The following is a 24,621-nucleotide window of genomic DNA, read 5'->3' on the forward strand; positions in this document are numbered from 1 at the left end:
GGGATGAGTGGGCCAGATCCAGACATCACTACTATGGAATAGCCACACAGAGGCATAATTCCACTGGACCCAGCTTCAAGTCACTTTCTCAAGTATCAAAGCAAATGCTGTATGGGGCTGTAGTTAGGAGGGCATGAATTCCTGCACAAATTCAGTATGTGTGTAATCACAAATGCTGCAACCACAAAATTACCAACATGTTTCAATTTTTGTCATATTTATAAAATCAAGTCATTATTTTTCATTTTGAAACTTACAAACACAAAAAAAGTTATCTCTGCCGTACCTAGACATTTATACGGTCAATTATCTATGATACATTCTATGTTTTAATGTCCCCAAGATGAGTTTAAAATTGTATACACCATGTGTGTCTGGTACAGACAGACATTGAGCTGCAGCGAGATCACTGCCGCCACGGTCCAGATGCAGGCTGAGCTGCTCCAGTGTGAGCCACTCCTCAGGGACAGTCCCTTCCTAACAGACCTCAAAGATTATGAAAAAGATTGATGAGGCTGGTCCAGGCAAATTGTTCAACCTGGTGAAGGGTTTGAATACTGAGGGGCACAACTGGGAAGATAAGAGTAAAAAGGGAAGTCAGGGAGAATATTATTTTAATCACCAAGAGTAACAGACTCGTGGAACAAGTTACCAGGGATGAGGACAACACCAGTGGATTCAAGAGGCAACTGATTATATTTCTGGAGAGAGACTGAATTGAAGAATATGAGAATGCCTGTACTCGAGGCGAAGATCCATCAAAAAATAATTTAAAGTAATGTCATTCTCCTAGAAGTTTTTAGGAATGTTAATCCTTCGCCTGGGCTGGGAGTGATTGCCGCTGAGACCTTCAACCACCTAGGCCCCACGCTCTGGAATTACCTCCCTAAACTCCTCCGCCTCTCAACCTCGCTCTCCTATTTCAAGACCCTCCCTAAAAACCGCATCTTTGACTAAGCTTTTGGTTATCCCTCCTAATAACTCCTTTGGTTCGGCATCCATCTTTGTCCCATTATAGCTCTGAAGCCCCTTGGAATGTTTTTCTACCTTAAAGGCGCTGTATAAATGCAAGTTGTTGTGGTCGAGACTGGGTGCCCAAAATGGAAAAGTGTCCCATTTCCCAGCATTACATCCCTCAATACACTGATTAGCACAAAACTTTATGGCATAAATTTAAAAAACAAGTGAAAATGAATGAAAAGTATCCAGTAGTGCAACTGCCATCAACATAATCAGCAATTAGTACACCTCAAATAGATACTTTAATTTATGTAGCACTTCACCATGTTGAAACGTCTCAAAGCATTGCACAATGAATCAGTCTGAAGGGCTGCGACCATCATTTGGGTAAAGGCACAACAGCCATTCCACGCCAGTAACACGCCACAAACAGCAGTTAGACGGAATGACTCTATCTATTTTTCAACACTAGTGCCCCAAACGAATATTGGACAAATCTGCAGGACTCTCTGCTCTTCTTTAAGTAGTAACATGGGATCTTTAACATCCACCGAAAGAGGTGTAGAAAGGGCCTTTTTTTAACATCTCATCCAGAGGAGGGGTTACCTCTGACAGTGCAGCACTTCTTCGGTATTCCACTGGACTGTGTGCTCAAGTCTTAGTGTGGGCTTGGACCCACAACCTTCTGACCCAGAGATGAGAGTGCTTATCAGCCTAGCCAAACGGAGAAAAAACCTTTGTAACCAAAGAGTTAGCTTTAAATCTCATCTCACTACACGAATTTCAAAACATATGTATTTGAAGCCAGAAGCCGGGTGGGGGGGCGGGGGGGGGGCGGCAAAACTGTGGAGGAGCTCCAATGGAGAACAGAAACCACTTAGTGCCCCATCCTACAATGCAGTCACAGGCCCTGGACAATAGATTCTGAAGCAGAGGGGGCTACTCCTTCCCATTTCAACCCTTGCTCCCATTCCACACATCCTGCCCATTATCAACTATTCTTCTTGCACCAATAAACCCATGCCATGTTAATTCCCCACCACTCTCAAATCAATGGCTTTCCCCATTCCAGCAGGCAATGCTTCCCTTCTTGCATAGTGAACCCTCGGCAATCCATCATTTCCACAGTCATCTCATTTATCCTGCATCAACAGCTCACTAAACTTCAATCAAAATAGGGGCATTATTGCTCCACAAAGAACTGAGAGAAGTGCTATAGTGGAACTCAAATCTAAACAGCAGTTAAAGTGGGCACGCTGGTGTGGACTGGAGTCGGAAGCACAGAGCACATTGCAAGTCCAATTAACAGAGAGCAGTTTCTGAACAGTTCTGGAGAATTCAGAAGCAGCCTATTCACTAGCCACTCAAAAGAACGTCAACCTGCCTTCTAAATCTTAAAATTAGAGCTCGGCCTTTCAGGGAAAAAGGAACAGAAGTAGGCCATTCAGTTCCTCGAGCCTGTTCCGTCATTCAATGGGATCATGGCTGATCTGTATCCAAACTTCATCCACCCGCCTTGGCTCCATATCCCTTAATACCTTTGCCTAATAAAAATCTATCGATCTCAGATTTAAAATTATTAATTGAGCTAGAATCTACTGCTTTTTGTGGGAGAGAGTTCCACACTTCTACCACCCTTTGCTCGAAGAAGTGTTTCCTAACTTCTCTTCAGAATGGCCTGGCTCTGATTTTAAGGATATGGCCCCTTGTCCTAGACTCCCCCACCAGTGGAAAAAAGTTTCTCTCTATCTACCCTACAATTCCTTTCAAAATCCTAAAAATCTCAGTCAAATCACCCCTTAACCTTCTATATTCCAGAGAATACTAGACTAGTTTGTGTAAACTCGCCTCATAATCTAACCCTTGGAACCCTGTTAACATTCTGGTGAATCTGCACTGCAGTCCTTCCAAGGCCAATATATCCTTTCTAAGGTGTGGTGCCCAGAACTGTACACATTACTCCAGATGTGGTCTAACCAGGGCTTTGTATAGCTGTAACAAAACTTCCTCCCCTTTATATTCTAGCCCTCTAGTTTTTAAGGCTATAGTTATAAAGGGGCAATGTTAGGAAGCACTTCACACAAAGGGTAGTGGAAATCTGGAACTCTCTCCCTGAAAAAGCTGTTGAGGCTAGGAGTCAATTGAAAATTTCAAAACCAAGATTGATAAATTTTTGTTCGGCAAGGGTATTAAGGGTTATGGAACCAAGGCAGGTAAATTGAGTTAAGATACAGATCAGCCATGATCTAATTGAATGGCAGAACAGGATCGACGGGCTGAACGGCCTACTCCTGTTCCTAAATGGATCTCAAAAATTGTGACGCCCCACAAGTCAGTCCCAGCTAGTGTTGCTGAGGCAATTTACACCAGCACTACTTCATCACAACAACGCCCTCTATTTAAATATCAACTGGTTAGAAATGAGAATGGCACATTACACTAGAGCACTAACACAGAACAGATGGGAAGGTGATATTGTCTTCACTCTTTTGAGTTACCAATCTCAGGGGGAAAAGGGGAGTAGCTTTTCGCAGGCCCCTGTCACACCAGGTAGGTGAGCAGATCCCTGCTCTCAGAGGTATGGTTGGGTCCTGCGATTTGCCACGGCAACGTCCCCCTTCAGTTTCTCCCGCTGCTGAACACTGGAACTTTAGAACGTTCTGCCGATTAATATTAGAGAGGCAGCAAGAAAAGAAACAGATCCAAACCTGCAGGGAAATCATCCCCCGAAACTACCTGTGATATTAGTCATTTTCCTGGCAGCTGCCGAGTGACTTTTGGCAACTTTTGCCACAAAATCACGTGCCCCATGCAAGAGGTAAGTCAGGCAGGAGACCGAAAGGAGAGAAAGGAGGGTTAAAAAACTTTGAATGGCAAATCGCCGTGAACAAAAAGATGGTCCCATTGGGAATTACATATCCAGGGAGTAGCAGTGGACAGATAGAGGAGTGTCTACTTAGCACTAGCCATTTTGCCCTGGAGGAAACTTTAATCAGGCCCAGGTTTCAATGCTGTGGACATCCACATCAACAATACAGGACTCAAAAGGTTGTTTTTGCCAACATGTTTATAAAAAGGGAGTCGCATCAGAACCCCTTATAAAAATAAAGTTCCAATTCTGATTGATTTCAAGAGGGCCTGAAAGTTCCCGGTGGGGGGGGGGGGGGGGGGGGGGAGTTTCCCAATCTCCGACTGTAACTTCGATGCAACATTATGTAACCTGCAGCGACACAGCGCAAACAGCCGTTTCTTTAGGGTACCACCGGTCACCCACCAAAGTTACCGTGGTAACTGGTAGCAGCCCCGTGTAATTTGAGGACCAAGGGTTTTTAAAACAGTGAGTACTGATTACATCAATGGCAGATCTGGCTAGGAGGAATTATAAGGGGCATTGCATCTGGAAAGTGGGATTATCAGTGGAGATACCATCAGTAATAAGAAGTGCAGTTACTGAGCCTGACCATGCAACACAACTGGGTTATCAGTGGAGACGCAGTCATTCACAAAGGGTTCCGGTTGGGAGGAGTTATTGAGCGCTGTGAAGGAGCTCGATCAACACCAGTCCAGATGGTCAATAATCCCCTGGGTGCTTCTGCGGCACATCCAGTTGATCTGATGCTGTTAATACAATTACTCTCAATCTCTCACTCATTTTCATCTTTAATGGTGCCATCAACACCCGTAGACATTTCTTAAAAAGCTCCAACAGACTGAGACAATTAAAGTTAATCAGAATCCTTTCTACCCATCTGAGGGTGAAATCCCCTTTTCACACATGTGCTGAATGTAGCCCAGTGCTTTGCTGTTAGGACAGCAGTGTGTAAAATAATTTTCTTTTTTCTTAAAAAAAAGCCTGCTTCTGTGGCAGTTAGGAGATCAGTCATAAGTTAAATCACAAGAACGCATCGATGATTTAATGGGCCAGAAATTGCTCCCGAAATAACGGAGGAGCTCAACAGCACTCGGTTTTTAAAGGTGAATTGAAGGAGCAAGTTCCCACGTTTGCACATGCGCACTAAAATGCGGAAATCGTGAACTTGCTCCCATTGGTTCGCCGCCAATTTTACAGCTTCGAATTAAAAGGGACATCGCATGCTGCAATCAGAAAAATCATTGAAAAATCGCCAACTTGTTTATCTGCCCAGTTGGATAGTAACTAATTACGCCGCCAAACAGGTAGGCTTAAAAATACCAGGTCTAAACTAAGTTTTAAAAACACGGTTAGTCTTAATGACTGCCAAACAATTAAAAATTAAATTAAAAAAATGCGGCGTCTCCTATTACTCTTTATACTATTGGTTTTTGATTTTTTTTTTAATTAAAAATTTTTTTTTTTTCCTTCTGTCTCTTTAATTTAATTCAACTATTTCTTTGGCTTTTCATAAAAACAAAATTTGAAATTTTTATTTACAATGACATCCAGAATACTAACTTTAAATGAATGAAGTCTGCTCGCCTGCTTGAGCAGTGCAGCCTGAATCTGTGGGCGGGACTTCTCTTCCTGACAGATTTTGTGGGCGTGTCTTCTATTCTTTCAGACTGTTCCATACGCGTCAACTCATGCTGCTCAGAGGCTGAGTTGATAGCGCACAATGTTTTTAAAGATCAAAATCAAGCAATTCGACGCCGCAGAGCCCGCAGTAAGTATTTTTGTTAATTTAATTTGCAGGAGCTGCGGTGAGCGTTGCCTCGCCGCTCTGCACGATTTCTGGCCCAATACCTATTTAAGAGACTGTCACTTGAAACGTATGTCACTGTACGTTTAGAGTAACTGGGTTGAGGCAAAATCCTCATTCTGTAGGTGCGGCTAGAAACTGCATTATATGGAAAATCAGGTCCTCAGCTACATACGACTGCCATGACACTAGTTGAACTTTTAATTGCAAAACCATTGGCACTGACTCATCAGAAGCACTTCTTGATAAACACAGTAAGAGGAGCAGGCCATTCAGCCCATCGAGCCTGTTCCACCATTCAATTAGATCATGGCAGATCCATACCTCAACTCCATTTATCCACCTTAACTACGCAGACAGTCAGCACTCTATTGAATCTGGCTAATTGTCAGCTTGTTAACTTGGAGTCAGGTTATGGGAAACCAGCCCAATGCCTTTGAACCTACATTGAGGGACAACTGCATGTGTTTGTCTAGAACACATTTTTGCTTTTCTTTCTCTCAGTCCAGTGGAGAAAGGTGATGAAGGTCTCAAGACAAGTTTCTGAGGGAGGGGGATCTATTGCTTTTGAGTCCATTTGACAAGATAACTTGGCATTCAGAATTTACCGATTGTGAAGGATCAGTGGGATAGCCTTCCCCAGCTCAAGCCCCTGTACTTCCTGTAGTGTTGGTCTGCAGCTTGTGTGGAGATGGCACCGAGACTGATGGGCAAAACGCCACGTATAAGTTTTGTGTCGCATACGCTGGCTCGGGTTTTGTACTAAGGGTTGGCAAAGTCTTATGTTATTTGTTATTTTTACATTCAAGGAGGAGGAAGTTAAGAATTCAGTATCTCAGTGAAATCTGCTGTACTGACTCTATGCTACTGTTTAACCTTTATGTTTAACAAACTCAATTCATTTACAGTCCTTTCTACTTATGAAGAACTCATTTATGTCGACATATCAACACAAAAGGTGAGATCCCAGTACCTTCTCTGCACATCAATACCAAATACCTGCCAAATGTATCCATGCCGACATAAACTCTGGCACGCTTAATTTGGCAATTTAAGTCCCTAACAGTATAATTTGGATAAGGTACAAGCACTAATCTGAAAAGAACAAGTGTTGCGAATGAAAGAGTCTATTTTGACCATTTCTAAAACAAGAAAAATACATGTAAATAAATGGTACAGAAATTTATATACTATAATAATTATTTATGTAAGAGATAAAAAATGTTTTAATTTACAAAATGTCCAAACGTCGAACTTATATGTCTCTGTATGTCAATATTTAAAAGGTCTCCAACAGGTCGACATAAGTGAGTAGGACTGTATTATAGTTCTGATAGTGTGATTATTTTTCCACTACCCAAAGGCTGGGGAGATAGAAAAGGGCACGTGACAAATCAAAAGGACATAACGGTAACAACAGCTTCTGTTTGACCCCTGGGCAATGCTACATTACCAGAAATTGTGCATATACATCACATACTGGTTCGTAGGGAGCTTGCTTACAGCAACGTTCCTTAGTGCTGAGTGTGAAAGAAATATCTGAGCAAAACCTAAAACAAAACAGTGGTCTTATCTGAAATAATTTTAAACAAGTTAGAATTTTTGACCCGTGGATTTTGAGCAACATTATCTGTTGTCACTTCACATATCACTGTCCAGCCTCTCACTAAACCTGCGTTAATCAGACAAGCTGACAATCAATTCAAATACAGTAAGAATCTGTACACACCCACTCCAATATGTGGAACTACAGATAATTATACAAAGCTTGGAAATGGTGGTCCATGATTTTGTAAGACAGAATCTGACCCAAGCATAAAGCCTCATGTTTCTAAAAGCCTTTCTGTCTTACCATTTATTAAATGTAGAGTCCTGGTAATTGGAAAGAATCAGATTCTAGTTGTCACAACAGCACACGGACAAGGTTTTCAAATATCCATTGCCTATTACTAGGCACAAGAAACCATGGTATCCGCATACACTACAAAGCACTAAGGCTATTCACAGGATTGCTAGCTTATACAGGTGGTGCGGGTGTGACTCGCATCTTCAGTTTAGAGGTGGCTTTACACAATCACAGAAAGAAGGCAGGACCAGAGTCTCAGAACCAAGTGGCTCACTTACAAAATACTAACAGGGCTGCAGTGTTGCCACTCGCGTATATAGTTTTAAAAATGTTCTATTCAGTAGGACACAAGGCATTTGTCACTGCTTAGCCCAGAATATAAATGGGTGCGGGCAACTCGGAACAGCATCACTGGTACAGTGACACTGAGCACGCCCAGTGGGACCCCTGTCGTCACAAAATGGGGTGGGTAAGCTGCCCACCTTCTCCACACAATTCAACAGATATATCTACAACTACTGTTAGTGGATACAAAATACAGCCCGAAATCACACCACAATTAGCAAACTTTGTGGTGACACTGCAATCCCTTTTTCCACAAAACCACCTCAGGTGGTTTCTTGTACACCACAGCTGCTCTCTTTTATAGATACCCTTCATTGAATATTGCTGTCTATTCTGTTGTTTGTTTTCAATTAACTGCTTTTTAATGCACTGTTTTTCTGTTTTTTGTTCCTGTGTCTGAGACATTATTCGCCTCCTGTTCCTACAGGTAAGGGTAACAAGGGATCTGGAACAACGGAGTGTGAATGGAATTGAGGTACAGATCAGCCTTGATCTAACTGAATGGCGGAACAGCCTCGAGGGCCTGAATGGCCTCCTCCTGTTCAGATATATGCTCCCCGTGCAGTGGCTTCCAGCTGTTATCCTGCCGAACATGAGAAAGCAAATTACACGAGTGAGGTGCTGGCTTCTCGTCTAAAACACCAGTTTGACCCGTCTAGACATCAATGCCCTTGCTCCAGCACCAGTTCATCATCTCCGCTGCTGCAGCAATAAATCAATCAGTGAGACTTCCTGTCTGTGCTGCTGCAAGAATCTGCCAGCCTGGTAATTTGTGGAATTCATTCCTCTTGTTCTTTAAATGTGCTAATAAAAGGAAGTGGGGTTTACTTATTTTAACACCAACTGTACCATTATATTGTCTTTCTCATTGAGTCTGGTCCATTCGATCATGTAAAATACCACAAAAACAAGTCTCATTCCCCATCACTTTGCTCTCCTGCTGCATCACTCTTCAGGGGCTCTATCTTAGAGTGAGTGAAAGTGCTCTTCAACATTCAGCTTCATTGCAAAGTAAAGTTTTAATATAATTATTATCCATGGGTTTAGGTTAGAAATTAAATTAACCTGGAGTATCACCAGCACCGCACAAGACAGAGCCAAGGCCCCTATCCCCATCCGAGCATGTTGGCCCCAGCAACCTCCATTACACAGACCCCTCCCGTAGCCCCATTAACCCAGTTGTTATGCGATGTGACAGTTCTATCGCAGGCTTGTGTCCTTCACTAGGTATAAAGCTGACTGTTTGAGGATGGGAAGTATAGTGGCAGGACAGAATCAGAGGCCACGGTTTAACTCCCAATCTAAGCCCCAAAACAACAGAGAGGTGCATGGGGTGGCCACGCAATCTTCCTGGAAAGGTTGAGGGGAATGGTGCAGGCCTGGTCACCGTGCATTGCCCATCAGCCAACCAAAGAAGACATTGGCGGAGCAGGTCACTTTCTCTGCAGCAGAAACATGGCCCCTTGAGGTAGAACAAGGAGAAAACTTATGAATGTGCCCTTTATTGGGGAGTAAAACAGAACAAAAATTAAATATAGCTTCTTCAGTGGGCTGTTAAATAAAAGTCCATTTCATAATAAAAAGTAGGTGGTGGGGGGGTGGGGGGGGAGTTTCTCAAACTGCAAAATGTCCAAAAGTTCAGAGGGCAAACATAAGTCCTTCAGAAATATTGCAGTGACTGAAACAGTACCTCTGACACAGATTTTCTGTTCCTTCTGATATCCATAGTTCTTAAGGCTGGAGTTCACTCACTTATAAACCCCCAGCATGGAGTTCAGAACATTGCAGCCTGACTGTGAATCTAACCAGGTCACTGCCAGCGGCAAACACCTCACGTTCCCTCTCTTTGTCTAATCAGAAGCAGCTTCTCCAGCAATCAGAAGAACCTACTCAGCCATAACTGGCCTCTCAATGTGGCCCTGCAACCTCTCGTGGCCATGAGCCGCACTGCTGCCGCCACCTTACACTCCCCTCCCTGCAGTTGTGCAATCACTGGAGAATCAAATCAGTTCAAGCGGAGTCACAGGTTGAATGCTTTCTGTCATCAGTGTTCAATGACACGGTACCACAGCTCAGAAACATCCAGATAGAACAACTGCCAAATACTCTGACCTCCTCAGATAGAACATTAGTGCTTGTACATTCAGCGTAACAAAGCTGGTGCTAAGCAAGGCTCCCTCCATATCACAGCAATCTCAACACAATGGCCTGCTGACTTCCGCAGCCCAAACAACCTGCTGGGTTTTCAGCCTTCCAGTTTGCACAAGTGAAAGGAGGTTAATAAAACTACCCTGAGCTGGCCATAATACACATTAAAATGACAGCAAAGTAGATAGCTAGAGAGTTACAAATCTGTAATTCAATGACACCAAGCCCTTAGAATGCAGTTCCGTGAAAATCGTCTGAACAAAACAGACTTAAGTTACTGCCTTTCACTCACTCCCAGTTTTGTATTTAGTATGAAACACACATGAATGATATTTTCTTGATGCTGGCTGGCAGGGGATTGAGTGCCGAGCCAGCAATTTGCAAAGTTGACGCAGCGCGATGTAGGACTGAGGGCACACAATAGGATCTGTAGCTCACATTTGTTTCTTCACGGATTCCTAAGTGTGCAGCACACATTGCAAGGCTTTTCAAAGGGGATTGAAATGACCTCTTACCCCGTGTCTAACTGAGCAATGCAAAAGGGAGTGATTCTTCTCCGCCCGTCAGCTGTCCTAGTTTCAATCTGCTTCTTTAATAAATTCTATAAAGGGAGGAAAAAAAGAAAGAAATTTCAGACGCTATTATCCAGCACACCATTTGCTTCCCACTGAAGCTCCCAGTAACGTGGCCAAGGCTCTTAATTGGTTTTCTTAAGCCCCTCAGTTTATTCAGACTGCTCTTTTAATCTCACAGCCCACAGAAAACACAGCACTTTAGAGGAGTCTTCATTCAAAAGTAGACGAACCCTTCGAAACTAAATACCAAACGTGACAGGAGTAAAATACCTTTCAGAACGCTGCACTGGCTGCTACTAATGCCATGCGTGTAATTCTGGTGATGGCCGATCTTGCCATCTTTCAGGAGATGGTTGAAACACAACACCCCCTGGAAACAAGCTGCATCATATTACACAGGACAGCTTTACAGCAGTGGCCTGTACAACACAAACGCTGCGCTGCAGGGTGGCAAGTCACTCATCTAATAAGTGACAGTCAATCCATTAGGAAGATTCTTATTAAACTCCACAACCTGTTAATGATAGTACTTCATGTAATACTCTGATCCATTGTGCTGTACAATGGTGTGAGGTACCCTACCCATGTACAACACAGTTCAAAACAAAGCATCCTCTCACATCCCAGGCTAATTTCGTTAGTTACTGATGGCTGGTAATGAGAGCAGTTATATTCCATATTGGATGCAACCATACACAGAACATAGCAGGAGTCTGTTTGGGAACAGATAGGACCCCGTTGCTGTAAAGACCATTCAGAAACAACCCATCCACATCACTTCTGGAGAGTAATATCCATTTAGTAATATATATTTTGAGTGAGAGAGCGAGATCAGAGTATCACATGAGGTAATGTAACCAACAGTTTTTGTTTGTTCTTCGTATCTTGGAGGATAGTATTAAGTAGTGAAAGAATTTGCAGTCCTGATTAACACTCCTTCCATGGCCATAACCATCTTTATACTAGTTGATAGGGCGGTTAGCCCTATACGGCAGAGGGGTTTATGGGCTTGCACAACCCACACAATTGTGGGGGGGGGGGGGGGGGGGGGGGGGGCGCACCCATACCAACTAGATGCGAGGATACCACCGGATGTCAATCCAGAACAACTTCACAGACAGGCAGCTGCAAGTCACTCCAATGACTGACGTGATTGTCATCCTGAGGAGAGATGGGGCAATCAGATTTGGAACATCACCATCTGGGGCAACTAATCTGCAGCACAGGCGAAGACTTGTCTACCTGAAGTAAAGGAGTTCAAGTAATAGCCTTAGGGTGACAAATTCATCTTTATGTTTGAGACTCGGGTACTGGTTGAACTATAAAGTGAAAGCAATTACAGGATCAGCAGCCTAATAGAGAAAGGGAGACCACCTATCTTAGGAAAAGAATTTGAATTTACCTTGTGCCTTATCACATGCTCTGGGTGTTTCAAATCACTTCACAACCAATTAATGACCATTCAAATATAATGAATGACTGTTGCCAAAACTTAGATTACATTAGCCCAAATCATCAGTTAAGTTACAGGGCAAGGGAGTCAAAGAGAAGAGGGAACATGGCTTCAAGTTGGACAGTTTCTTGGCTGGGGCAGAGATCACATCATATAGAAGGTAAGTGGATTAACAGATAACATACTTATGGTCAATGTGATCTCCTGGACTGGGTTCAATCGTCTGAGGGGGACGGAGGGGAATTTTCCAGAATTTTTCCCCCCGTATTGACTCTGGATTTTTGTTCTTTTTTTTTACTTCTCCAAGATCATCACATGGCTACAGGTAGGGGGAGAGGTAGGATGTGTTTGGTCATGATGCTCCAGCCATCATAAGCGTGGGGCAGGTTTGATGGATCAGCCGGTCTTTTCCTGCCCGTCATTTTCATATGTTCGGAAAAGAACAGGCACTAATTGTCATTAAGATATTGTGCATGTAAACAGAGTCTCTCCAAGGTTATGTGGTTACAAACCATTGCAGCTGGCAACGGAAGATTGGAACTAAGTTAATCCTCAGTAATCAGACACCTGAGCTGCACATGTCCTCAGTACTCCAGAGAGGTACTGACTGCCATCCTGACACATTGATGGGACCTGGAGAGGGAGACTGGTTCTGGGAGGCTAGGATTCTTCCAACTCAATCCCAGATGACCCTGCAAGCCAATGCCTTAACAGGTAATGTGGTCCTAGCTGGACAAGCAACAGGAAGCCTACTGCTACAGTTTAACCAGCTCTGTGCTGGTTAAACTGCAGCAGTAGCCCCATGCAGACTTGTGGGTCCCTAAGCCTTGGCTCTTGGCACTCTGAGCTTAAGTCCTCTAGGCTGAAGTAAGTGGCATGTGTCCCTATAAGGAGAGAATTTACACTCTGTATAGGGAAAACAGAAACTTTCCCAAGTGCATTTCGCAGCAGCTTGGTTTGGAGATACTGGACATTGGTGATGGGCTTCTGCACAGTTAACCAAAACAAACTGTGCATATGAGACTTTCAACCCCCCACGGCTTTACCACTTCAGTTCTTATTCACCGTAAGGAGGAATGTAGACTATTTTCAGAAGCACCAGTTCCTACAAACATCACATGAAGTGGAGAGAATCTGGTGGGACCTTAAAGAATGAAATGCACAGACTTGGTAATCTGGGATCTATAATGCAAGCTCGTAGTTCATTTAGTCTTTTTAGAGACATTAGGTCTACTAATTGGGCTGTTTTTCCAATTGGAAAAAAAAACATATTTCAGAAGCAAAATTCGAACACAAGCTTATATAAGACATGATATAAATCCCATGGTAGGAATCTCCATAATCACTTTATAAAGGTGGAACTTAAATACCTTCTCTAATAGGTTTCCCTCTGATGGAATATGAAAAATATTGATCGGAGAGTACTGCTGAGAGTAGGTTTGGTGCCCCATTATGAGGTATTGGTGGTACTCCAGGGAATAACGAACATGACATCCGAGGACTGTATTAGGTTAGACATTGGCCTTTCACCTCCATGACCTGGGTCATATCCAGCCTAGACTGATGGGATGAAAGTGTCCTTAATCTGCTTACTGTAAAATGAGCTTGGGTTGTTTCAAATTTGTTCCAAGTGGACAGGGGCACACGGCACAAAGCTGATCACAATTTGGCATGAATTGGAAATCTCGCTCAGAGAGGCTATAGGATGGCTGGTTTGGGGTTACTCTTCGGTGGTTGTGAGTGGGGCTGATGTGCATTATTGAGCCGTAGAAGAAGATTTACTCTGTTATCTATATCTGTTCAAGAGTTAATGCTGACACCAAGTGCCTGAAATGTGAAATGTTCCATTCCCCAGCACAAGATTCACCAAATTTTCTTTAAGAACATGTGCAGTAAGGTGTGGGCTGATTCCAAGATGTGCTACTAAGCTTTCTTGATGGAGGGTTTCCTTGCTGTCATCATTGGGTCCATTATCGACAGACTATAAGGTGTGACAAAAATGAAGACTTTTTAATCTTTTACGGATCATTTAGTGGATTCTTTCTTCCTGGTCTCAGCAAATATAGGGTTAAAATGGGTTACAGCTAGCTGCTTCTGCCAGCTCGAGAGAATAAAAATCTGGTACGCCGAAGGCCTTTATACATGTGAACTGATTGCTACTGGGTGAGGATCCGTCTCAAATTATTCGAAGTATTTGGAATTGATCAATGGATCAACCCATTCCATTCAGTTACAAGCATCCTGTGGGGCGGTTTACAGCACTTGCTTGGTTGGCAGCTCTATTTGTGTGGGGAAATACCACTGTGTCAACGACGTGACCATCTGACCACCTAAATGTAGCTATGAGAAACAGAGTTTTAATGTTCTGGGACATATTCAAAGGAATTTGTAGCTCTAAGCGAGCAGTGCTGCACAAAGATCACAGTTAGTCTGAGGCCATCAGTGATTCGCTGGTAGCAGACAGCCACGTAAAAAGTGAAGAAAAAGTGTTTCAAGGGCTATTGCAGCAGCAGTAGTTTTGTTGTTCTGACATTGAAGAGATCGGTAAAATTGTAATTACTGTAAAGATGCTGTTTGTACTCATTAACCTAGTGTTCAATAAATTTGTCCACTGTTTTATAGCCAGATAAGAATATAAATAATTCTTCTACCGACCCAAGGCAAGATCATGTAATGACATGTGACATTCTCGTAAGCTGAATACAGTGATAGGGATCCTCCATTCAACCACTGGTCCTCAATACATTTAACTAGATAATTACCAGGTGAAGATTACCAATAGACTCAAGGCCTAATGATTATAGTTGCTCCCTCTCACCAGCCATTGCGTCACGGTAGGACTTGAGGAAGGATGGATATTTGATTGCATAGTTGGGAAAGATCACCTTCCTTTGGAGGACATCTCTGCAGTACTTTCGAAAGAGAAATATATCCTTCCATGAAATTATTCAGGCCTTGGGATCTTGATTGTTTCTAACAGGTTGTATCATAACTTCCACTTTTAAGAAGTAATTAATTGAATATGAAACCTCTAATATCACCTATGCTATTTTCTTACAGTTGATGTAAAACTGCTTATCTTTGAGAATCAATGGCTGCCAGCCAATCTCCCTCAGTATGGGGCTTTATGATTATCACGGCTTTATCTTTTTTGAGGAATAAAGTGTGTTGCCTAACTGTTCATCACCTACTCCAGTTAGAGAGCTCAGATCTTCCCTTGGTCCTGTAGCTGTTGAAGAGTTTCACTTTACGCTGCTTTGTGTTACAGTGAGCTTGAATTATTTGCTCATACAAACCGTGCCTTGGGTGACAAACTGCAGTCTTGTCCACACTCTCATCAATTATAATGGGGAAATAATCCCAATTATCACTTGCATTAGTATGTCATGGATCCCACCTGCAAATTCAGGAAGGGACAAGCAACAAGCATGTCAGGATTTCATTTAAACCTCCTGGAGCTATGCTCTATACAAATCAACTAGCAGGAGGCATGACATAGCTTAAGGTTCAAAGTGCCATCATCAAATAATGCCTCCAGCAAGCTGCCTCTCTCTTAGACCCTATTTGGCCCAAGACAAATAGCAGATTATGGCAAATCGAACAGGAAAACTTTGCATCACAGGGTTTGAATTAATTTTGTGCCACAAATTAAATAAAATTTAAAAAAAAATGTAGCAAAAGATCAGACTTTGAATGTGCAAATAGAACAGGCTATTAACACAAAGTGCTTTATAAGAGATTCTAAACATTCCACATATTCACAAGCATTCACTGCATTATGTTCAGGGAAGAGCGCCATATTAGTTAGGTTTAATTTTCCCAATGTATTTAAAGATAATGTTGCACCAAGATAGCCAGATTTTCCTAGCTAACTGAAGTTAACTATTGTGGCACTTAGACTAGCTTGCTGCCAAAGTCTTGCCATGTTCTGGAAGTACTATAGCAAAGATTCAAAATATGTCTCTCTCTCTACCCCCAACGTCTATCTCTGGGGACGCCAAGGATAAAAAATACTCAACTCACATTTATAACCTAAGAATGATTCGAACAGTTTTGCATTTGCACTCAAATATTAAAATGGCAGTATCGTGATTTCACACAATTTTGATGTCAAGTTGGGTTGGCGGAAAGCGGGGTGTCACCGAGCAGAGCTCAAACAAGATGTTTACTTAAAAAACACTTCCTAGGCACAGTCATTGTACGTATCAGCATGCACCTAAGGAGGCCCAAGTGAGCACCAGTTGCACTCATGTGAAATACTGGGAATATTTTGGCGAACCCCAAACAGTCGTTAATAAAAGGGTACGGTAGCATAGTGGTTATGTTACTGGGCTAGTAATCCAGAGGCCTGGACTAAAATCCAGAGTCAGGAGTTCAAATTCCGCCACGGCAGCTGGCAAATTTAAATTCAATTAATTAATTAAATAAAAATCTGGAATTAAAATACTAGTATCAGTAATGATGGCCATGAAACTACCGGATTGTCGTAAAAACCCATCTGGTTCACTAATGTCCTTTAGGGAAGGAAGCCTGCCGCCCTTACCCGGTCTGGCCTATATGTGACTCCAGACCCACAGCAATGTGGTTGATTCTTAATTGCCCTCTGAAATGGCCGAGCAAGCCACTCAGTTGTAAAATCTCGCTACGAAAAGTCATAATAAGAATAAAACCGGACGGACCACCCGGCATTGGACCACTAGGCACCGGACACGACAACGGCAAAACACCAAGCCCAGTCGACCCTGCAAGGTCCTCCTTACTAACATCTGGGGACTTGTGCCAAAATTGGGAGAGCTGTCCCACAGACTAGTCAAGCAACAGCCTGACATAGCCATACTCACAGAATCATATCTTTCAGCCAACGTCCCAGACTCTTCCATCAACATCCCTGGGTATGTCCTGTCCCACCGGCAGGACAGACCCACCAGAGGTGGCGGTACAGTGATATACAGTCAGGAGGGAGTGGCCCTGGGAGTCCTCAACATTGACTCTGGACCCCATGAAATCTCATGGCAACAGGTCAAACATGGGCAAGGAAACCTCCTGCTGATTACCACCTACCGTCCTCCCTCAGCTGATGAATCAGTCCTCCTCCATGTTGAACACCACTTGGAGGAAGCACTGAGGGTAGCAAGGGCACAGAATGTACTCTGGGTGGGGGACTTCAATGTCCATCACCAAGAGTGGCTCGGTAGCACCACTACTGACCGAGCTGGCCGAGTCCTGAAGGACATAGCTGCTAGACTGGGCCTGCGGCAGGTGGTGAGCGAACCAACACGAGGGAAAAACTTACTTGACCTCGTCCTCACCAATCTACCTGTCGCAAATGCATCTGTCCATGACAGTATTGGTAGGAGTGACCACCGCACAGTCCTCGTGGAGATGAAATCCCGTCTTCGCACTGAGGACACCATCCAACGTGTTGTGTGGCACTACCACCGTGCTAAATGGGATAGATTCAGAACAGATCTAGCAGCTCAAAACTGGGCATCCATGAGGCACTGTGGGGCAGCAGCAGAATTGTATTCCAGCACAATCTGTAACCTCATGGCCCGGCATATTCCTCACTCTACCATTACCAACAAGCCAGGGGATCAACCCTGGTTCAATGAGGAGTGTAGAAGAGCATGCCAGGAGCAGCACCAGGCGTACCTAAAAATGAGGTGCCAACCTGGTGAAGCTACAACTCAGGACTACATGCATGCTAAACAGCGGAAGCAACATGCTATAGACAGAGCTAAGCGATTCCACAACCAACGGATCAGATCAAAGCTCTGCAGTCCTGCCACATCCAGTCGTGAATGGTGGTGGACAATTAAACAACTAACGGGAGGAGGAGGCTCTGCAAACATCCCCATTCTCAATGATGGCGGAGTCCAGCACGTGAGTGCAAAAGACAAGGCTGAAGCGTTTGCAACCATCTTCAGCCAGAAGTGCCGAGTGGATAATCCATCTCAGCCTCCTCCCGATATCCCCACCATCACGGAAGCCAGTCTTCGGCCAATTCGATTCACTCCACGTGATATCAAGAAACAGCTGAGTGCACTGGATACAGCAAAGGCTATGGGCCCCGACAACATCCCAGCTGTTGTGCTGAAGACTTGTGCTCCAGAACTAGCTGCGCCTCCAGCCAAGCTTTTCCAGTACAGCTACAACACTGGCATCCACCCGACAATGTGGAAAATTGCCCAGGCATGTCCTGTCCACAAAAAGGAGGACAAATCCAATCCGGCCAATTACCGCCCCATCAGTCTACTCTCAATCATCAGCAAAGTGATGGAAGGTGTCGTCGACAGTGCTATCAAGCGGCACTTACTCACCAATAACCTGCTCACCGATGCTCAGTTTGGGTTCCGCCAGGACCACTCGGCTCCAGACCTCATTACAGCCTTGGTCCAAACATGGACAAAAGAGCTGAATTCCAGAGGTGAGGTGAGAGTGACTGCCCTTGACATCAAGGCAGCATTTGACCGAGTGTGGCACCAAGGAGCCCTAGTAAAATTGAAGTCAATGGGAATCAGGGGGAAAACTCTCCAGTGGCTGGAGTCATACCTAGCACAAGGGAAGATGGTAGTGGTTGTTGGAGGCCAAGCATCTCAGCCCCAGGGCATTGCTGCAGGAGTTCCTCAGGGCAGTGTCCTAGGCCCAACCATCTTCAGCTGCTTCATCAATGACCTTCCCTCCATCATAAGGTCAGAAATGGGGATGTTCGCTGATGACTGCACAGTGTTCAGTTCCATTCGCAACCCCTCAGATAATGAAGCAGTCCGAGCCCGCATGCAGCAAGACCTGGACAACATCCAGGCTTGGGCTGATAAGTGGCAAGTAACATTCGCGCCAGATAAGTGCCAGGCAATGACCATCTCCAACAAGAGAGAGTCTAACCACCTCCCCTTGACATTCAACGGCATTACCATCGCCGAATCCCCCACCATCAACATCCTGGGGGTCACCATTGACCAGAAACTTAACTGGACCAGCCATATAAATACTGTGGCTACGAGAGCAGGTCAGAGGCTGGGTATTCTGCGGCGAGTGACTCACCTCCTGACTCCCCAAAGCCTTTCCACCATCTACAAGGCACAAGTCAGGAGTGTGATGGAATACTCTCCACTTGCCTGGATGAGTGCAGCTCCAACAACACTCAAGAAGCTCGACACCATCCAAGATAAAGCAGCCCGCTTGATTGGCACCCCATCCACCATCCTAAACATTCACTCCCTTCACCACCGGCACACTGTGGCTGCAGTGTGCACCATCCACAGGATGCACTGCAGCAACTCGGCAAGGCTTCTTCGACAGCACCTCCCAAACCCGCGACCTCTACCACCTAGAAGGACAAGGGCAGCAGGCGCATGGGAACAACACCACCTGCACGTTCCCCTCCAAGTCACACACTATCCCGACTTGGAAATATATCGCCGTTCCTTCATTGTCGCTGGGTCAAAATCCTGGAACTCCCTTCCTAACAGCACTGTGGGAGAACCGTCACCACACGGACTGCAGCGGTTCAAGAAGGCGGCTCACCACCACCTTCTCAAGGGCAATTAGGGATGGGCAATAAATGCTGGCCTTGCCAGCGACGCCCACATCCCGTGAACGAATAAAAAAAAACACGCTGCTTGTAATGCGGGTCCTGTAACCCAAGAAGACTGACACACTCTCTGGTGTAGTTTCTGTAAACCAGCATTGCAACATTCAAACCTCCGACCCAACAGCATCAATTGTTTTTTTAAAATTGAATCCTCAAGTGGTAGCTTCTCATCCTTTACCTTTCGAATGTCTTCCAGGCTCTCTCCATTCACCATATTTGCCACTTTGGGCGCCATTAGCTCCCTGGAACCCAAAGCATTCTTCTGTTCCTGCAATGCTTTCTGCTGCTGTTGATACTTCAGCATTTCTGGATTCTCGATGATGGTGGTGGACAGTTGCTGTTCCGTCGTAATCGCCAGGCTTTTGCCGTAGGTTTTCTGATGAATCATGTTCTGCAAGACAGGTGAGAAATAACAGGAGATTTGTGTCACCAGCTAATAATTAAGACACAGCACAGTGAGGCTGGATGAAAAGTCATACTTTGCCTTTAAGGAGAATGTTTAATGTTCTAATAACCAGATTTGCCTCTGCTCCCAGTAAGTATGCTTTCTCTACAACATGTCGCAATCTCAATAAGGGTAGTGCATCGTCTGCATACATCAAGAGGAAATTTCTACATTTTATACAGAGTGTTTGGAGACTCTTGCAGCAAGAATGTCAAAGTACAAGCTAAATTTGTACTCCGACCCTTGAGTTGAAACAGATCAAATCCAAACAAATCTTGAAAGCCACACATTAAACCTTGATTCCCCCTGTCCAGGCTGAACTTAAGACTCAAGTACAGACTTACTGAGGTGAAAGGGCAGAATAACAAGACCGTGCTCTAAACAAGAATGAGACTGGGTTTGTTCACACCCTGTAGGAACTAAATAAACATGCAATTAACAAATTAACCAGTGCAATTTAGGCCAACAGTAGAGGACAGAAAAATTATACATCGTTAACATCAAATGAAAATTTTCAATTAAAAATGCCCACAGCACCTGTGGCAGTGACAACCAATATGTATATTTAACAACTACAGTAAAAAATGTGTTATGCCCACACCAAATAAAGTACAGGAGCACTGGGAGTGCAAGAGGCAGCTAACTTGGATCGAATACACAATGTAGCACAGAATGCACACATTATGTGTTTTAATGCTAAAATTGAACTTAAGTGGTTTGGATTAGTGATCACTACTACACAAATATCTAATTTGTATAAAAGCCTGTGAAACAGATTGACTGTGTTCCTGTACATGTTTATTTCCTTCCTCTCCTTGTTGAGCAAGACAGTGAAGGCTGTAGAATTTTTCTGGACTGCTGTTAATCGCTCTGAAATACTCTGGTGGAAAATGGTGTTGTTCTGCCCTCTGAGGATGGACTGCTTCACCAGCATGATTCCCGCACCTGGAGCCCCACCACTCAGTCACCAACCCAGCCTACTCCCTCTGGACTTCCAGTGAGCCACCATCATAAGAACATAAGAAATAGGAGTAGGCCATACGGCCCCTCGAGCCTGCTGCACCCATTCAATAAGGTCATGGCTGATCTTCCACCTCAACTCCACTTTCCCGCACAATCCCAATATTCCTCGATTCCCCTAGACCCCAAAAAACTATCTATCTCAGCCTTGATTATACACAACTCAGCATCCACAGCCCTTTGGGGTAGAGAATTTCAAAGATTCACAACCCTCTGAGTGAAGAAATTCCTCATCTCAGTCATAAGACACTTCACCGTGTCAGGGTACGAGCAACCAAGTGCAAGTTGTACACAGCCCGCCATCAACATCCTGGGGGTCACCACTGACCAGAAACTTAAATACTGTGACTACAAGAGCGGCCACATAAATACTGTGGGATTCATATCTTTTTCTTGTTCCGCGTTTCACTTTAAGGGTACGTCACCTCACAGCCCAACTGAAAAACCCCTTAAGCTTGTGGGATTTAAGTCACAGTTAGCCCTAGGACACAGATGCCACATTACCCACTTGGTAAAGAATATCATTTCTCTGTGCAATGTTACCAGACCAATCTACAAGCAACCTATGGATATGCATGCAATGAGCAATACAAAGCTCATAGTTGTAGTGTGCTCGCTGCTTCTGTAATTATTACATAGAGTTAACAGAACAGAAACAGGCCATTCAGCCCGATTGGTCTATGCCAGTGTTTTTTTTAAATTCATTCATGGGATGTGGGCATCGCTGGCAAGGCCAGCATTTATTGCCCATCCCTAATTGCCCTCGAGAAGGTGGTGGTGAGCCGCCTTCTTGAACCGCTGCCATCCATGTGGTGAAGGTACTCCCACAATGCTGGTAGGTAGGGAGTTCCAGGATTTTGACCCAGCAACGATGAAGGAATGGCGATATATTTCCAAGTCAGGATGGTGTGTGACTTGGAGGGGAATGTGCAGGTGGTGGTGTTGCCATGAGCTTGTCCTTCTAGGTGGTGGAGATCGCGGTTTTGGGAGGTGCTGTCGAAGAAGCCTTGGTGAGTAGCTGCAGTGCATCTTGTAGATGGTACACACTGCAGCCACTGTGCGCCAGTGAAGGGAGTAAATGTTTTAGGTGGTGGATGGGGTGCCAATCAAGTGGGCTGCTTTGTCCTGGATGGTGTTAAGCTTCTTGAGTGCTGTTGGAGCTGCACTCATCCAGGCAAGTGGAGAGTATGCCATCACACTCCTGACTTGTGCCTTGTAGATGGTGGAAAGGCTTTGGGGAGTCAGGAGGTGAATCACTCGTCACAGAATACCCAGCTGCTGACCTGCTCTTGTAGTCACAGTATTTATGTGGCTGGTCCAGTTAAGTTTCTGGTCAATGGTGAACCCCAGGATGTTGACGGTGGGGGTTTCGGCAATGGTAATGCCGTTGAATGTCAAGGGGTGGTGGTTAGACTCTCGCTTGTTGGAGATGATCAAGATGCCTGGCACTTGTCTGGCACGAATGTTACTTGCCGCTTATCAGCCCAAGCCTGGTTTTTGTCCAGGTCTTGCTGTATGCAGGCACGGACTGCTTCATTATCTAAGAGGTTACGAATGGAACTGAACACTGCAATCATCAGCGAACATCCCCGCTTCTGACCTTATGATGGAGGGAAGGTCATTGATGAAGCAGCTGAAGATAGCTGAGCCTAGGACACTGACCTGAGGAATTCCTGCAGCGATGTCTCCAGTTTATGCTCCATGCCAGCCTTCTCGCACCTTACTTCATCTAACCCTATCAACATATCCTTCTATTCCTTTCTCCCTTATGTACTTACCTAGCTTGCCCTTAAATGCATCCATGCTATTCGCCTCAACCACTCCATGTGGTAGCAAGTTCCACCTTCTAACCACTCTCTGGGTAAAGAAGTTTCTCCTGAATTCCTTATTGGATTTATCAGTGACTATCTTATATTTATGAACCCTAGTTTTGGACTCCAAAATTATAGGTACATCTTTCAATGCAACTGGAGAACCACCACACCAGCCACAATTCTGCATTACCTTCTCCTCCTCAGTTAGTAGATCACCCAGCTCTTCCTGTGAGAAATCCAGAAACGCCACCGTCCCATCCATGGAACACACCAGCAATCCCAACCCTGTCAATGTCCTGGTGCAGAGACCACAAAAACAAATATACATTTAACATCGCCATAGTCCACACTGCCACTCAACGTATTAACTGTCAGGTAGTGACCTCAATCAATATAAAATATCCCAACATAGATACCCTTCCAAATCATCCAGCTTCAAATTTAGGAAAGTTTAATTAATATTTTCAAAGGAGGATGTACGTCCCAATTTCAGTTATTGAGTACAATTACCATGAAGTACAATTTGGGATGCGTACAGAAGCAGTGCTGGGGCAAGAGGAGTTGGTGAGGGAGAGTATGTATTTCAGCACAGAATGGGGTTAGTTGAAGATGGTACATGTCACAGCACAGAAAAAGAGTGGATCTGGAGCTGTCAAGAAGAGCACTCATTCCAGAGATTGACAGGTATGTGGTCTCCAAGGAGAGAGGGAGGGACAGGATCAACTAGGAAAAGTACCTTGTCCAGAGAAAAGGGGCAAAAAAAGAGCAGGTGATGAAGGGACTGTGTCACAATAGAGAGTAACAAGAAAGTGGTCAGGAAGAACATGCATTCTCTGGACAAAGGCATCATTGGCAAGGCATTTATTGCCCATCCCCAGTTGCCCTGAGAAGGTGGTGGTGGGCCTCTTGAACTGCTAGCAGTTTGACACGTCCAAGTGCAGTTAAGAGTCAACCACATTGGTGTGAGACTGGAGTCACATATAGGCCAGACCAGGTAAGGACAGCAGGTTTCCTTCCCTAAAGGACATCAGTGAACCATTTGGGTTTTTATGACAATCCGACAGCTTCATCATCACTTTTACAGATACAGGCTTTTTATTTCCAGATATTTTAATTCAAATTCTCAAACTACAGTGGTGGGATTTGAACTCATTCTCTGGATTGTTAGTCCAGGCCTCTGGATTACTAGCACCTTCAGCACTGAGAGGGTGGAATGGAATGTGTCAGGCAGAAAGGGGTCAGCCATCAATTGGGGGAAGCACCTGGGCCAGCAAAAAAAAGGGGAAAAAGAGCTGGGTGAGGGAGAGTATACAACACAACACAGAGAGAGTGGCAAGTTGTTCATGGAGTGCCTCCAAACAGTCTGGACACTCTGCATCAGACATGTACCCAAGTTTCTACTGTGCCACTCCACATCAAAAAAACTAACTAGCTCGCCTCACTCTCTCATCAAACAAATACTCTTCCTTCCTCAGGAAGGACATTTTTGAAAATGATGCCATTTTCTTCCCCACCCTCACCATCCCCTACCAGCTAGGAAAGAGCAGGGCACTCCATTTGGTCCCTGGCATATGGATAATTAAAGTAGTGCAGTTGAAAGATGGAGCTTAGTGCGGTGGGTGGGTTAAAATTGCATCACATACGAGATCCCTTCTGAAAGGGTTTATATTTTTAAAAATGGAAGTCACAACAAATTCGCAATCTATCAAATTAAACCTTCTACACCAAGCTAGTCTCATATCATT

The 24,621-nt window shown here is 44.3% G+C and overlaps 1 protein-coding gene and 1 long non-coding RNA gene across 4 annotated transcripts in view; one reads left to right on the top strand and one right to left on the bottom strand.

Annotated features, from left to right (window-relative positions):
- The window catches only part of hira (histone cell cycle regulator a), a 103,724-nt gene that overhangs the window by 41,252 nt on the left and 37,851 nt on the right, over positions 1 to 24,621 (bottom strand). For all 3 annotated transcript variants that reach the window (XM_068005537.1, XM_068005538.1, XM_068005539.1), the window contains 3 exons: positions 23,067 to 23,172; positions 19,776 to 19,988; positions 10,491 to 10,576 (listed from right to left, as the gene is read on the bottom strand). In XM_068005537.1, coding sequence (XP_067861638.1) covers positions 10,491 to 10,576; positions 19,776 to 19,988; positions 23,067 to 23,172 — 405 coding nt within the window. The remainder of the gene's footprint in view (positions 1 to 10,490; positions 10,577 to 19,775; positions 19,989 to 23,066; positions 23,173 to 24,621) is intronic.
- Positions 5,508 to 8,670, top strand: LOC137342346 (uncharacterized). The gene is made up of 2 exons (XR_010967230.1): positions 5,508 to 5,600; positions 8,255 to 8,670. It is a non-coding gene; the product is annotated as an uncharacterized lncRNA (long non-coding RNA).

This window comes from Heptranchias perlo, chromosome 25 (assembly GCF_035084215.1).
Source record: "Heptranchias perlo isolate sHepPer1 chromosome 25, sHepPer1.hap1, whole genome shotgun sequence".
Taxonomy (NCBI): domain Eukaryota; kingdom Metazoa; phylum Chordata; class Chondrichthyes; order Hexanchiformes; family Hexanchidae; genus Heptranchias; species Heptranchias perlo.